Source organism: Maylandia zebra, linkage group LG1 (assembly GCF_041146795.1).
Source record: "Maylandia zebra isolate NMK-2024a linkage group LG1, Mzebra_GT3a, whole genome shotgun sequence".
NCBI classification, from domain to species: Eukaryota; Metazoa; Chordata; class Actinopteri; order Cichliformes; family Cichlidae; genus Maylandia; species Maylandia zebra.
Window position 1 is genome coordinate 15410067 of NC_135167.1, and position 16724 is coordinate 15426790.

The following is a 16724-nucleotide window of genomic DNA, read 5'->3' on the forward strand; positions in this document are numbered from 1 at the left end:
CCACTGTCGCCAAAGTGCTTGGTCATAGGGGGGTCATATGATTGTTGGGTTTTTCTCTGTATCTATGAAGCGCCTTGAGGCGACTTTTGTTGTGATTTGGCGCTATATAAATAAAATTGAATTGAATTAAAAAGGACTACCTGAAATTAATGAAAACCAAAAAACCACAAATATTTCCAGTGACCTCAGCTTGACCACCTTAAATGTTTGGAAAAAACCCCAAAAAAACAAAAACCCAAACATGAATCTGGTTTTAACAATAAATAACAGGCGCACACACACAAATACGGTTGATTATTTAAAAAAATGTATTTGTATGTACTTACATACTGGTGTCAAAAGAGTATGCACCAAAATGTCACACCGACTCACAATTACAAAGAAAAAGCATTTTCCATTTCTTCAATTACAAGTATTGAAAAAAAACTATGTACAGAAAAAAGGGCATGGTGACGAGATAGGACACTGGAAACAACTTTACACTCACACGATGTCTTAAATGAGACTGGGGAAAAAAAAAAAAAAGTCTACACCGTTTTCTTAACCTCAATTTGTATTTCCACTCAGGAAAAAAAACCTTGTGCATCCTTCCCCCAGTCCAGCGTCAAGGAGATTTCAGAGTGTGCTCACAAAAAGACTTTAATTTTTTTAATTGTTAGAAAAACTGCCAGAGGACTGATTATCATAAATGAAAAACAAACAGCTGAGTGGAAATACTTTTTACTTAAAACGCATCCTAAAGATATCCTTAAAAATTAGTTATAGTGGGAATGAGACAGGCGGCGTGCGAGTAGCTGAGGTGAAGATAGGTCCCGGGCTCTAATCGCCACTTCTCTCTGGATGGACATTAAAGGCCTCGGTTCCCCTGCTATCAAATCTTACTGATGGAAAGCACACAAGCTCAAAAACCCTGGCTGGAAACAGAATTGAAATGAACCAAAACACAAAACCAGGAATGAAGAAAGGCAAGATAAGGTGAGGTGTTGGGCTGTTGCATCAGCAGCAAGACTGAAATTAAAAAATATATATATCTTTATCCTTACTTGTGAAAGAGTGCTAAAGGGAGAAAAATATAAATGGCAAATTAGAGCAACTGGACAAGAGTCTGTGTGGTCCTCATCCTGATGGGCAGAGCTACACAAACTGACAGAGCTAAACCAGCACATCCATTCTCACTGCATCCTGAAGCTTCACTTTGGGAGTCCTCTCGTTCAATTCATTCTTATACAGTTACAGCGTAGCAACCAGCATCCATTCCAGCACTCTGGGTTCAGTGTGTCTGAAGAGGATGTGAAACAAGAATTCATGGTTGGCAACATCTGAGTCTAAAACGGCAAAATTTACACTGCAAAGCCACAATGGAAGTGCATGTGTCACACACGTGAACATGAATTAGACTCATAACTTCACAAACTGATCAAAATTTTACCAAAACAACCTGCTACGTGAAAAGTGATTTAAAAAACAAAACAAAAAAAACAACAGTGCCGCATTTGTCTGCAGGGATCTACACATCTGACTCTTTAGACTGGTTCCCCCCCTGCAGCATCCTACTGGTTGGAAAATGATGTGGTATTTCGTGTGTGCCTTTTGTGAATTTAAGAATCTCTTTCCAGCTGAATCAATCAAAAGAAACTACTGCAGGGTGTGTCTTAATTGAAAATCCACCAAGAACAGAGCACAGGAAAAAAAACGAACTTCTCATGGTCTCAGTTCGGCAGAGCTTTTCTAATGTCTGCTTCAGGGTGAAATGACGTTTGTGAGGTCAGGATTTAATTTTGAACAGAATGTGTCTCTGTGTTGTGTCTGGGGTAGCGTGGGACCAGCTGCTCCGTCTGGGACAGTTTCTCTCGTCTCCTCTTTAGTCACTTTTTGCCTTTTTGCTGTCATTTCCATTCTCCTCCTGCTCAGTCCCTTCTCCCTCTGCATGCTTCCTCTTCTTTGTGTCGTCCGAATCTGTGGAAGACGGGTGTGCCTGGAAGGTGACTATGACGCAAGTCATGTTATCACATCCTGTCCCATCTCCAGATGTGTCGGGGGCCAAACAGTGGTCCAACAGCTGTCAGGAGGACATGTGAAACTTGAAATTGAAGACTGAGACCATGGACAATATTTTTTAGGCAATTAAGGCAGTAAGACAGACAACAGTGATTACTTGTGATTTTCCTGGTAACTAATTTACTTGTCACTTAAATGTGAAGAAAAAGACTAGTCTAAGAATAAATTATCAATTAAAAGGAAGAGATCGAACATTGTACAAATGCCACATTATAGATCAGTTTAACCCCTGCATGCATGAGGATGATAATGACAAGGGTGAGCGGTTATAGGTTTGTTCCTGAAAGGTGCGCTCTTTCACAGGAATATCGTAGGCCATACTTATTTCCAACTCCCTGTCACTGACGAGACAGAACCCTGACGCGACATGGATGGATGTGAAAAAATTTATTAAGCTGGCATGATGGTGTGTTGGTAGCAGGCAGGCGATACGCAGTACTTTGTCACATGATGACAGAGCCTGAAATACTGGCGATGGCCAATGCTACCCCTCAGCCTCCCAGTAGACACATCTATGGTACTGATATGAAAATACATAACCTTGTTCTCAAGTTATTGCATTCACAAGATTTTCAGAAAACTTGGCCTCTGACCTTGAGGTCAAGGTCACTGAGATTCGAACTCATTCACAAACTGGGGTGACAGCAATACCCCATCAGCCTTTTACAGCTGAGGGATAAAAACCCCAATAGCTACATCTCAGACACTACAGGCCTCACTTAGCATGTTAAATATTAAAGTTCATGACAGCACAATTGGAATTGGAACAGGTTTGGTTGGGCTGCCAGGACAAAGCGTCTTCTCTCTATGGTAGCATGGCTTAGGTTTGGAAAGGTGCGTCTGAACAAACCTCAAGATTTCTGGAACAATATCAATTGGACAGACAAGATAAGTGGAGATGTTTGGAGGGGATGCGCAGCACCACATTCGGTGAAAATATCAGCACAAACACCTCACATTAACTATTAAGCACGGTGGTGGAGGGGTGAGGATTTGGGCTGTTTTGGAGCCACAGGACCTGAACACCTTCTAGTCACTGAGACAACCATGAACTTTTCTGCATACCAAAGTATTCTAGAGCCAGATGTGAGGCCAGGACAATGAACCCAATCACAGCAGCAAATCGAAAAAGGAGCCCAATCTGTTTAAAATGTTGTGGCAGGACCTTAAAAGAGCTGTGCATGAACAAATCTCTATGAACTGAAGCAGCATTTTAAAGAGGAGCGAGCATAAATTGCTCTAAAATGATGTGAGAGACGAATCGTTCAGAAAATAATTACTTCCAAGTTCCTGCTGCTGAAGGTGTTTGTAACAGTTCCTGAATCACGGGATGTACTTTGTGGAACTGTGAAGAACCGAGTCCCGTGAAAACTGTTTCACATGACTGTACACAATGTTGCCTTCTGAGAACTGCACAAGTGTTTTTTAAGCTACTGCATGGATTAAATTTCCACAATCTTATCTCTGTGTGGCAGAAGAACTAATAGTTCTAAGAGCAAATGCTATGTGATTAGTTCTAATGCTCTACTCTTAGATCTAATTGTTTACAAAAACTGTATATCTATCGCTTATCCATTTAGTTTTTGCCCTGCTGCTGAGTAGAGCATTGTTTAATCCCTGATGACTACACTGTACTTCAATATAAAATCTGAGTTTTTCCTTCATGCTCACCTCTTCCACAATCGAGGAAAGTGCTCTGGTTTTGCCATTCTGGTCTGGTTTGATCTTCTCGCTGATGAAGTCCACCACCTCCTGACTGCTCAACACATTCCTGCAAACACACAGAAGCACAAACGGGATTTAAACAGCTGAATCAAAACATGGTAACTTTGGTGTCCGTTTTTTTTGTCTCAAATTACAAAATTATTTGACTAGCTCCAGTTTTGGACATCATTTTACTAACACCCCTGAAATTAGTTACCGGTAATGGGGCAAATAACCATTTACACTCACCAGATGCCGTCGCACGCAATAACCATAAAGTCGTGGTCCTCGTTAAGTGTCAGAACTTTAACATCGGGCATTGCAGAAATCATCTGCTCCTCTGGTGGCAGAGACTTGTTCCTCTTATAGAAGTGGTCACCTGAGAGTCAGAGTTCAGACTAAGTTTGGTCACTGCAGTTGAGAACATGCAAACACTGGACATCAATGAAGAACTGCTACTATATTCAAAAGAAAATGAATAGGAGTGATTCCAAGAACCCGAATATTAATAATCTGAAGGTTTCAGAGTCACCTACCAATGGCTCTGGAAAGGTTCAGTCCACCATTGACACGCCCATCCATCGTCACCTTCCCTCCAGCGTTTTTGATGCGAGCTAACTCCACCTCGTCCTCTGGCTTGTGGTCGTAGGACATGTCAACAGCTTTGCCTGCAGTCACACAGAAACAGAGTGCTCACAAATTAGATAAAGACTGTGCAGAAATCCACCTTTACTCCAAGTCTGATCCTTCAACAAACTGTTCAGTAAAACATCAGAGAATAAATAAGAGAAGCAAGGTCAAGGTTCCTGCTGCTGGAGGAGGTACCACAACAACTGATTTAGCTAAGAGGTTTTCAATCTTTATCGTGGCACTGGAGAAATCCTGGGTCCTATTTCTTACGTAACACACAATATAAACATACTGTATGCTGCACATTAGCAGTGGGGAGAGTCACTACTATGCCAGAAACCCTCAGCTTTGACAACTGTTTTATAACTCAGTGCTTGAATCAGATAGTTTGGACCTACCGCGTTCAGACACCACGCAGCGAGAGTCTCCAGCATTGGCCACAATCAGCTGTTTCCCTCGGATCAGAGCCACGACGGCCGTGGTTCCGCTGTCTGAGCCAGGCTGTAAACACAAACACGTGAGCTGTAACACGCTGCCAAAACTACGAGGGCTTATAACGATGTAACCGAACCACCGTCTTTCATATGAATGAGACTATTTGATTTGATTCAAATCAAATGGTCTGTGTCATGTCCACTCAGGCATGTGATACGTAATTTTTGCCATCAGACATGGATGTCCAGCTTTCGGTCTGTTTTCTGTGACCAAGAGAATTAACATTACAATGCACCAACTATCCACGTGCCCCAGGCGGCAGACTTCAAACAAGTATAACAAGAATGACTGATAAGCTGCCGGGTCTCTAGCTGTCCGTGTCTGCAACAGAGTATAACCAAGGCTTGAGGCAGTCATCAAAATTTCTTCCACTTAACAAGATGTACAAATGACCATTTGTTGAAAACAAACCTCATTTTTGGTTTAATAAAACCAATAAAAAAATACATCAAACAGCAAAAATAAAACTTAAGTCTTTACAACACACCTCTTCTTTGCCATCCATTCCAGGTAGACACATTTCCTCCTCCTCTTCATCCTCAGAGTCTTCTTCTCCCTCTTCTGTATCCTCCTCTTCTTCCAGCTCACTGCTGTCACCATCTTCATCTTCACTGACATCCTGAGTTAAAACAGTGATTACACTGGCGTTTCAGAGTAAAGTTTCACAGCCCAAAAAATTCCAATATTCTACTCCCTTAGTCTCACCTCTTCCTCACTAGCCTCCTCCTCCTCTCCTTCAGACTCGCTATCATCAAAAAACCTGGACTTCGAATCTCCTGAAGCCTTTGAGGATGAAGAGGAGCAGGAAGGGCCTGCATCTCCTTCTGCTTTACTGGCCTTTTCCTCACCATTGGAGCTTCCTGAATCAGCTCCACTGTCAGCTGTAGGAACGAGAAAAGAAAAATGTATAAGAGAGTGAAAATAAATACACTGAGAGAGCACTGACTGATACATCTACTTTTGAGCAGACTAGACTGCAGCTGGGAACCGACATCTTTGTTCACGCGGCACGTTCTGATTACAATGACCTCAGCAGATTTCTGGTGAAGGAGGCCCACCACCAGCTACAGTCCAATGCCTGTTTTCCACCAGCATCTACTCAGCTTGATATTCTACTTTACTCTGTTTCGGTCATTTTGGAATACAAAGAGCACCACCTAAATGTGTGTGGGATGGTTCCAGCAAGGTGGCCCGAAAGTCCTGTGATGTAATTTGTATGCAACACAAACAAAAATGGAGGATACTGAGGTGACGGTACACTGTGGCTCTGTGTCAGACTCAGGGTGTGAAAGAAGAGATCAGAAAAGGCTAAAAGCAGCAAGAAGAAACACTCTGAAAAAGTTGCTCAAATTAGTGATATTTGTGATTTGTAGACGAAAGGATGGACATGTTGCTATGACATAAGCTCAATGGTCATAAGGCTAGAAGGGCTAACAAAAAAAAAAAAAAAAAAAAACAATTAAAAAAACCCCAACACAATTAAGTTGTCCAATATACTTATATGGCTGATACAACTGCAAAATCCATGTGTGCTTAACACTGAGTGAAAACACAGACACTCATATGCATTTAACATGTTAAAATTGGATCTGCAGTTCTAGAATTTCTGCAATAGACCGACTGAACATCTCTGTACCTGAGCCACTGCCTTCGCCACCTCCTCTTCGCCGACAGGCTCGTAGCTTAGACCCGCACGCTGCTCCTTCGCCTTCCTTTGTTTCCTCATTGCTTTCCTCCACTTCTCCATTTAGCCCCTCTTTCTTCTGCTCCTCCAAACCGTCCCCCTTATCTCCTGAGGACTCAGGCTGCGAACTGGAGCCCTTCTTAGCTGAAACACTAAGATTTAAAACAAAACAAAATTCATTCTTGCAGCTTCTAATTGTGCCGACCAACATGAAACAAGTAGCTGAACCATCCAGACTGTTGGATATCATGAATTTCTGACCCGCTGAAAAGGTGGCAAGAGGAGAACAATTGTGAGATATCTGACACCAGTATCGATTAACTTGCATGACATGACCTCTTGCAGTAACATTTCTATTTTTTTTTAATTTCTACTTTCTTCAGGTGAAAACTTCACACATAAATCATAACAACTTTAATGATGTACCTCATGGCGGCCGCATGTTTGATAGCATTGCGGTTTTGGCCGTATCGTACCAGCAGCTCCTCTATAGTCATCGTGGCCTCCTCGTGGAGCAAAGCTGCCTCCTCTGTGTCCACTGAGAAAAGGAAAAGAAAACAGAATTACTTGTATTATCATTTGACGTCAGAGATTCAAGCTACAAATAGTGCACGCACTCTAAGCATAAAATTTACTTGCTGTATTCCCACAAATTTTTTGGTTTGATTTTTATTGCTGGTGATCATTTGAGTAGTTACAGTCAATGCACTTTGAATAAATACAGAAGGGCAAACAAAACAAGATGAATGCTGTTGTGCCAAAAGTTTACGGTTAAAACATTAAGTTGTTGAAGTGACAATAAAATTATAATCGCATAAACACAAATCCAGGCACAAGTACACTTGCACATGACCTTCATCTTTCATATGGGCCCAATCGTAATGACCACCTCAAGGTCTATAAGCACTAAATCCTCAAAGACTTAAATGATGTCATCTGTCTGCACAGCTGTAGGCATGAGTGAGAATTCAAAAAAGCACAACATGGCAGAAACCAGAGAGCATTTTGTGACAAATGACAAAATAAGCAAAGAAAAAACAACTTTCTTTGCACTCGGGGAACTTAAAGCACCAAATGTCTTTCAAACTTGTGCTTTTTAGAGGGGACCATAAATCACTGTCCAAAAAATAATTAACCTATTTTTAAAACACAGAATAATCTTGGCTTGCAGCAAAGCACACGTTGCATTCCTTTGATTTTATTTAACCTTTTTTCCCTAAATTTCCAGATTGCTGCTTCTCCTTTTTCAAGTGCTTTTGTCTAAAGAGGGATCCAAACAGGATGTGAACAGTAGTGACCAGAGATAATGACATTAAGCGATTTAAGGCCTTGACGTGGAAAGTTACTGCTGATGACACGAAACACACAAGTCTCAACTTGCAAGTGAGCACTTGAAGCAAAGCAACGTACTACTTATGAAGATGTGATAGATATGTTATGATGCGTTCACATCAAATGTAACATTTTTGCTCAGTGTGATTATAAACAAAGTCTAAAGTGTAACTAGCTATCAGCTGCAGTCCTCCCACTACATTGGCTGCTGGAGGCACACGTTTTAAGTAGTGAGAGTTAAAACTTCACTTTGCGTTTGTTGTGAACATACCATTAATTAAAAGTTTCAGCCCTGCAAAGGAGGAGAGGGGTTTTCACCCACTCAAGATGCGCTCCCGTGCAGTACTCCAAGACCCTGACTAAGCCTATAATGTATGTGATTGCTGAATATTGATTGCACAAGTGGGCTGGAATAGAGAAGTGAGTGATAGTGGAATTCACTGGGAACGGGAGAAGCGCAAAACAAATGTCAAAGATAAAATATTACAGTATGAAACTGTGACTGTGGGACAGCTGTAAGCCCTTATACACTTAGCAGGAGCACACCGCGAAATGTGAGTGTAGACATCAATTTTTCTGTTGTGTAACTTCAGGCTCGGACAGATTTTATCTATGGTAAGAATAACATTGTTCCTGGTTTATTATATTGTAATTTATGTCATATACTAACAATTCTGCATTATCATTCAAAAAGGATAAGCATTTATTATGTGTTCACTGACACTAGAATCCACATGAAATGTCACAAGCAGTGGTGTACTCACAATCGTCCTCCTCTGCCACCTTTTCAGTGGGTGGCTCCTCGGTGGGCCGTCCAGCGATCTGGACAAGCTCTTTAATGACTTCCTCTGTGGTTATCCTGCCGTCGATGGCCAAGAAGGCATCCTCCAGTGCCTGGAAAACGAAATTCAAACATGTTGATACTGTAAGAGCAGAGAAGAGGCAACCATGCCCTCATAATACACCGTTTCTAATATGGCTTTAAGTATACCACAGCCAAGCAGCATGTGGTCATGGGCATTTTTCTTCAAACTCATTTAAGTCCTGCAAACATTTCTTGATGCATCTCACCTTTTGAAGTTTGCCATCTTTGTAGGCTTTCTGCTCCTTGATGATGTCAGGAAGGTACTTTGAACAGTACAGCGCTACCTCTTCACCTAAAATGGAAAATAAGTAATATAAATGAACTGAAGTGTGTGCACATAGTACTCTGATGTGCAAACAAACAAACAAACTTCAAATCAGTGCGTTACCTCCGTGTCCATCATACACGGCAAACATGGCAGTATCCTCATCGAAGTCTGGGATACTGTTGTGAGCATCCTGTGACAAAGAAAGATGGGGATAAAAATAAAAATCACAGTGAACATGAAATTTAGGTGAGACCAATGTATTTTATATTTGTTAAGCAACAAAGTTTCTTTTCTTTAAAAAAAAACAAACCCCCAAAACAAAACAAAAAACCCACTTAAAATAAGAACAACCTCAGTCCAGGGAGCATTTTCATCTGCAAATTCCATGAAGCAATTACAGATTTATTTGCACGTGCTGATAATGAGGTGGAGCGGTTACAGAAAGTAAAGTAACTGAGAGTTGTTGCAAAGCAAATATGTTAACAGCGCCATAGGAAGTCCCAACTAGAATGAAATAATTAAAAGGTAGATAAGATAATATCTATCAATCTATCCAGGGAATGGTCATGAGGGGACACCGATTAAACAGTAAATCAACAGTTTAACTTTTAAACTCAGGTTTCATCACTGCAGCCTCTGTCCCAATCCATCTGTTGATGATCTGGTCCCCTGTCCTCTAACTTGTGAACAAAATCCTGAGATACTTAAACTCCTCCACCTGGGGCAGCAAATTGTCCCTGACTCTCCACACATTTCTGCCTATGAACCATGGCCTCAGACTCAATGGCGCTATTTCCCATTCCTAGAGATGACCACCTGATGAAGCTAACAGAACCACATCATCCACAAAAAGCAGAGATGGGACTCTTGGGCAATCAAAGTGGAGAGTGGAGCTAAAATATGTATAAGCTTAATTTGGATGACCCAGCAAGAAGGTTAGAGGTTTTGAGCTCCGCGCAAGCAAACAAACAAAACAGAAATGTCTTGCAGTTCTCATTTATAACCCAGTAAAATGTTTTTCGCTTCGTTTCATTTGGCAAACACAGCAGCAACACCACTGTCTCTGATGCGTTTATTCATTTTCCGCCTCACCTCCATGGAGACGCGCCAGCCCTGCATGGCAGAGAAACCGTAGCTCATGTTGCTGTTGCCGCCATCTGAAGAGGTCTTGGTGGTGCTAGGCTGAGACAGATATGCCCCCATGGTGGTCCGTTTCTATGGCTTTACACCTGGAGGGAAGACAACAGGAGAAAGAAGCGTCACATTTTTTTATGTTCACGTTACATTTTACATTACCCTGTCCCTACTAGCTGCGGGTGCTAGCTGGCTAACGTTAGCAACACCACAACAAAAAGTAGGCGCAGCGGCTAGCTAATACCACCATGCTAAACCCGGCTAAACTTCCAGCGGTAACCTCTGCCCCCGCGCGAGCGGCTGCGCAGCTGCGGGGAAAATCAAACGCCTAACACCGACGGCTGATTTACCTGTTGTGACGGCGCAGGAAAAGTTTAAAAGCGGCTCCAAACAGAAAGAGATTCACATAGGAATGATTGCACGTGTGGAAGCAAAAGCCGCTATCAACACACACAGAGAAGAGAGAAGCACGAGCCGCGAAGGAAGTGAATGCGCGCGCATGCCCCTTTCGCTCGAACAAGGTGGGCGTGTCAGAGGGCCACGTCACACGCTTTGGTCATGCGCATTGTTTAATCAACAGAAAATCTTTTCAACTTTTTGTTTGTTTGTTTGTTTTTTAAATTTGAATAAGCGGAGTTATTAACTAAAACTAACGTTGAAAATAAATTTAATAAATTTAAATTAAAAAGAAATTATTTTATTTATTATTTATTTTTTTTAGACGTTATACTCTATTTTTTTAAGATGATAAAAAAACAATACAAAAATGAAACTGTCAACAGCAGGGGTGTCGAACTCCAGGCCTCGAGGGGCAGTGTCCTGCAGGTTTTAGATATCACCCTGGGTCAACACACCCAAATCACATGATTAGTTTATTAGCAGGTTTCTGGAGAACTACAAGACATGTTGAGGAGGTAGTTTAGCAATTTGAACCAGCTGTGTTGGATCAAGGAAACATCTAAAACCTGCAGGACACCGGCCCTCCAGGCCTGGAGTTCGACACATGTGGTCTACAGGCTCTAGAAAGGACCAGTTTTAACATCACATCATCTGCAGATGTATACCCCTCACCCCAACCGAAACTTTTTCCACACAGCTAGCATAAGGAGGGATTAATGCCTACGTTTATTGCTACTACAATAAAAACATATACTTTGGCTGTGAGTGAAGTGTTTGTATTTTATGTGGTATTTCCAAAAGTGTGAAATTTTTATAAATAAAAAAGACCCCTAGATTAAAATTAAGAATTTCCTATTTGTCATTAACAACTTCTATCGGTTGGTGGCGGTAAAGATCCATTTCTACATTTGCTGCCCGAAAACATCTCAACTATGACCAGGAAGAAGAAGGACAATTCGTTCCAGACCATACTCCATACCAGTTGGTGGCGGTAATGCACCTTTCACTTGTTTGCCAACCGCCAATATAACTGTAAGAAAGAAAGAAAGAAAGAAGGACAATTAGCGATTGAACATGGCGCGGGAAACCCGGGAAGCAGAGGTAATGGATGTCAACGGAGAGGACGTCTCAGAGGCGGACAGTCTCTCTCCGGCTCAGCTAAAACTGTATGAGACGCAGTTTTTCGGCTTCACCCCGCAGACCTGCATGATCCGTGTTCACAGTGCTTTTCTGGATTGTTTGTACGAAATTTTGCCCGTTGTGGAGAAGGTTTGCGTGCGGCAGTTGAGTAAAGGGGAACCGGACGGGACTGAGGAACTGCTCCGGTCCCGGGCTAGAGAGTGCAGCCGAAAGCTGCAGCAGTTCCTCGAAGAGCGGTTCAAACAGCTGTCAAAGCGGATGAATGGGCTGCTGGTTAGCCACTGTTTCTCCGTGCCGCCAAACGTCCTGCTACCCGAGGATCAGTCGCACAAAAACAACCCCCAAGACATCCAGGTGGGTGGGGAGGCCAATGGAGTTGATTATTTTTTTAGGGCTCTGTATGTCTAAGATAATGTTAAAACCCTAACCCTGGCACATTTTCGTTCCATTAATCTCTATTTAAGTCGGAAAACCTCAAGTTAAACATCTGGGTGTTGACCTAGGCAACGCATGTTTGTTTATATAGCACGTTTATTTATATAGCAGGTTTCAAACACTAGCTAAAACCAATAGCTAAAATCGGAGAAGATCTGGGTAGTTGGTTTCAGCAATTGACAGCATAACTTCTAAATGCCGTATTCTCTTTAATTTCCCAATAATTTCAATTATTGAAAAGTATGCTCTCTTGGGTTGAGATCAGGTGATTGACCTGGCCACTGAAGAATTAAGAAACTCTGAAGTTCTGTCCTATCAGTTTTGCAGTTCTGCATTTGATAGTGGAAATGTACAAGCACAAAATTATACAAGTGTGTAGATCAAAAACCTATGGACCTAACTGTGTTTAATTGCAGTAAGTGTTAAAAATCAACTTAAATGCAGTAAAACTAAAACCCAGACTTTTGTGGGAAAAAAGAGGAAGGAAAATCAGGAAGGTTTACTAAGTGGACACCGAGTTATGAATATCTGTGAAATTTCAAGAATACGAGCAACTTTTTAATGGCATTAAACCTGTTCTAACTTCATTTTAACATTGAATTCATCATGATTGTTCAAAGCATGATTAAAACTGATATTTCTCCCCCTTGCTTTGAATGGGATCTTGCATGGTCCAGGAGGTACTGAAGCTGGAGTCCTCCCTGGTGGACCTCCAGAGAGCCTATGAAGCAGAAGTCTGTGCCAGACAGGCCCTGCTAGCTGAGCTAGAAGAGCAGAGGGAGGTGCAGAAACAGCTGGACGAGATCCTGACATGGGTCAGTGAGCTCCAGGAAGCCTGGGTGAGGGAAGGTAACGGCAACTTCCATGAAAGTTTTCGACTGGTGATGGAGTCTGTAAAGAAACTGCAGGAGGCCATAAGGGCGGTGCTGGTCTGCAGCACAGCTCCTCAATGAACCGAACTCATATTTAAAGTCTGTCGCCCAAATTAATAAGTTCTTCAATTGTTTGCCAATTCATTTTGGTCACCACTGGTCATAAATAAATGGAAATATTGTGAAAACACAAATAAAACCCCACTTGTTATCCTTAAAAAGACACTGCAACTCTGAGAAGGCGCAGACAGCTTTATCACCTTTTCCCCATAAAAGTGTAATGTAAATAATAAAGCCCATATATGCAGTTGAGTCTGTTTAATAACCTTTTAGTTAATATTCAAAGGGGTTGTATTGTATGGGAGCAGTTCTCAAAGTTTTACTGCCAGGCTCTCCTGCAGAAGCTAAAAAAAAGTTCAGAAAAGAAAAAATAAATTGTAAAGCTACATTCAGTTGCTTCCTTTTTCCACAAATTGTAGATTTCTAAATTGGATTTCCTTCATGACACAACCCAAATATCTTTTCTTTTCTCCCAGAAGGAGAGTCAAATATCATTGTCATTTTTGCCTGTCAGGCGAATATTATTGAAAAATCCATATTTTTTTCCCCCTGCTTGTCCAATAATCATACCTACATCCTCAACATGAAGACTGCAGCCTTAATGATGTACTGCTTTGTTTTTCTTTCATCATATGTGTCTTTAGCTCTTTTATCAGGTTAACCAGTTGATTAAGATTAACGCTGTCCAGCAGATGGCGCTGTCTGCATGTTAATGTCAGGGAATCACTATTCACTTAAGCAGAAATAACAAATACGCTGGTCTGAGCTTCTCACGTGTCATTATTTGATGTATTTCTCTGTACAGTATGACGGCAAACTGAATAACTTTTTGTCTTGCATAAGACATTGTCACATTGTTCAGATATTTTAGATTAAAAACTGTTTTGAGAAAGAAACTTAGAGTAAATTTACTCACCAGCAATGAAAACATTTGTTAACCGCTCATTCAGTGTTGGGAAGCACAGGATAAAAATTACTGGCCTTGTGTTGTAAAGAATAAATGTTTGTTTACAGAGTAAAAGCTGCTTCTTGGGGGTTTTTTTTTCTTCACATAATAACTCTTTACTGCATGATTAAGAAATACATTAAGACAGTTTTTCAGAGCAAATTACCAACAGAAAGAAACACAAAATTGTTTGTGTCATTAATGCTAACACATTTAAGATATGCACAATAATTTGATCTCAACATTTCTAAAAAAATTTCTTGAGATAAACATATATGTTATCTCTGTTTTGGTTTATTGTGGTGTCTTTACCTGTTGTTGTGATTTGGCCTTATATAAATAAAACTAAATTGAATTGAATGTTCTGCAGACCGTCCACCAGCAGTGATAAAACCTGCAGTAAAACTGGTGTATACTGATGGCTGAACTCCTGCATTCAAGGGCTTTCTCTTCAAAGACTCTGTCACTCAATCACGATTCAGTGGGACACTTTAAATAATATGTTTACTGAAACAGAGGAGTGGGTTATGCTGTGAGAAGGTCTTTGAGCAGTTTTTATTGATGATTGTTTTCCCCCATAACTGTGTTGTAATTTGAATACGCCCTACCCCCCCCCCCCCAAGGGCCACCTTGGTTATTGTCAATAGCATTGTAATTCAGAAGTTTCTCATAATATTTTTTTCTGCTAACCAGCCTCCCCACCCCCTGCAAAAAAAGAACTTAATACTTTCTAATCAGTAGGGGGCAGTACCTCTCTGTGATTTAATGCAAAAGTGGGGTTACTTGTGTTTAATGACTACAAGTTTTTCTGACAGTTTTCACATTAATAATAATAACTTTATTTATAAAGCGCTTTCAAACAAAGTGCTGTACAACTAAAGAGATAAATAAAATAAAAGCGATACATAGCAATACAGGTAAAAGACATAATACAAGTTAAAAACAATAAAAATTAAAAAATTAAAAGCCATAGAATTAAGACATGTAGGATAGGGTGAACAAATGTGTCTTCAACTTAGTTTTAAAAACCTCCACAGAGCATGCCTGCCGAATATCTTGAGGGAGGTTGTTCCACAGAAATGGGGCACGAAAAGAAAAAGCACGCTCTCCAATTGTCTTTTTTCTGGCTCTAGGAACTTTTAGAAGGCCAGAGCCCTGAGACAAGTCCATTAACAAAAAATTAGTTTATTCCTGAATCACAACACTTTTTTTTTTTTTAAATATCCACACTGTAACAGGTTGAACACATGTGTTTGATGTTTGATATTTGTCATTATAGTAAGATACAACACAATTTAATTTGGTGACTATCAATAATTATTGTGATATAATCAAAGGTAACTGCAGATGAATGTGGTCAGTGGAAGCTTATATTCTAATGGTTAATAGAATTAGCAGTGTTGCTGCAGGCAGAAGCTGTGATTGGTGTTGCCGTTGTCTGATTTACAGCCCTAAAAATAACAAGCGGACCTGAAAGAAAGTGCATAAACAACAACAGGTTGAGTGTAAACAGTCAACATTTGTTTTGCGCATTCTTTGAATGTGTGTGTCTGTCTCCTTGAGAAATGATCGGTCCAAATGGAGAGGTGTGAGAACTGCTCTGTTTTACTTTGCTAATGAGACCAGCAGCGGGAATGATGAAAACCCAACACGTTGTAACTTGATTTTTACCAAGCAGAAGACATTCGTGTAGGAATCAGACTTCAAAGACTTTGTTTAAAAAATATCCATTAATCTTTACTTTTTATCTTTACATGCATTTATTATAACAGCGGTGGGGTAAAGGCAGTCATATTTCCAGTAATTTCTACAAGAGCTGCTCTTACATACAGCCCAGACTATACAGACTTTTCTTCTTGCTATTAAGACTTTTAAGGAAATTCAGATTTAGAATGGGCCAAGTTTCAGTTTTAATGAGTATGTTTGTATCAGTACAGTGGAAAAAAAACATTAAAAGTAAAAAAAAATAACAAAAATCATCCTTTGCAGGCGTGCACTGCTTGAACTCTTCGAAACACAAACCTCACCGTCTCTGTATTGTCCCCACTGATGATCTCACAGGCTTAACCACAGCCACACACAGCTCCTGCTTGCTGTGGGGTCTCTGCCTTTAGGCTGCTCTTCAGCAGGTGGAATTCAGATTAAGTTCAGGCCATTGGTGTGGCCTGCTAAAGGTATTTCACCTCTTCACCCTTAACCCTGAACATTTACACCAGTTCCATTCATACATGTCTGTGTTTGACGTTGTATGAGGATGTGCCGGTTCTTAAGCTGTTCTTCATCAGTTTATTGAGCTATTATTCCAAAACCCACTGGTACACATGTTTTTGAACTCCTGGCTTGTTTTTCTTTTTGAGACTTACCAGCTGGTTTCCATCTCGTGGTAGTTCCTCTAATTTGGGGTCATGAACTTTTCTCTCAGTCATTAAAATTTTGCCTCCATCGTGGACATCATTGCTGACTTGCTGGTTAGTTGTAATGGAGGCTTTTATTGCACATTTTCAGGCCTGTAGGCCAAACCTACAGCGTCTAATACCACTGTATTAAAAGCTGTAGGTTTATAGTGTTTACTATTGATTTCATGAATCTGAGATATCTTGCAGATGACCTTTGAACTGATCTGATGTGGACAGAAAAGAAGGAAATTACACTACCCTTCTCAGTTGGTGCTAAAAATTCCAGCACCAGCACCTGCATTACAA

General features: G+C 40.7%; 2 protein-coding genes across 2 annotated transcripts; one reads left to right on the forward strand and one right to left on the reverse strand.

Moving 5' to 3' along the window:
* Positions 1 to 285: 285 nt before the first annotated feature.
* ppm1g (protein phosphatase, Mg2+/Mn2+ dependent, 1G) lies at positions 286 to 10696 on the reverse strand. Its single transcript, XM_004539472.3, has 14 exons — positions 10521 to 10696; positions 10129 to 10265; positions 9157 to 9226; positions 8975 to 9060; positions 8668 to 8797; positions 6998 to 7109; positions 6524 to 6723; positions 5593 to 5768; positions 5375 to 5506; positions 4791 to 4893; positions 4299 to 4430; positions 4012 to 4141; positions 3730 to 3829; positions 286 to 2059 (listed from the first exon to the last, which is right to left on the reverse strand). Exons 2-14 carry the CDS (start codon positions 10237 to 10239, stop codon positions 1862 to 1864), a joined length of 1680 nt encoding a protein of 559 aa, XP_004539529.1. The 5' UTR covers positions 10240 to 10265; positions 10521 to 10696; the 3' UTR covers positions 286 to 1861.
* An 830-nt stretch (positions 10697 to 11526) lies between these two features.
* Positions 11527 to 14097, forward strand: mis12 (MIS12 kinetochore complex component). Its single transcript, XM_004539471.5, has 2 exons — positions 11527 to 12063; positions 12822 to 14097. The coding sequence occupies exons 1-2, from the start codon at positions 11644 to 11646 to the stop codon at positions 13095 to 13097; spliced, it is 696 nt and encodes a 231-aa protein (XP_004539528.2). The 5' UTR covers positions 11527 to 11643; the 3' UTR covers positions 13098 to 14097.
* Positions 14098 to 16724: the final 2627 nt, after the last annotated feature.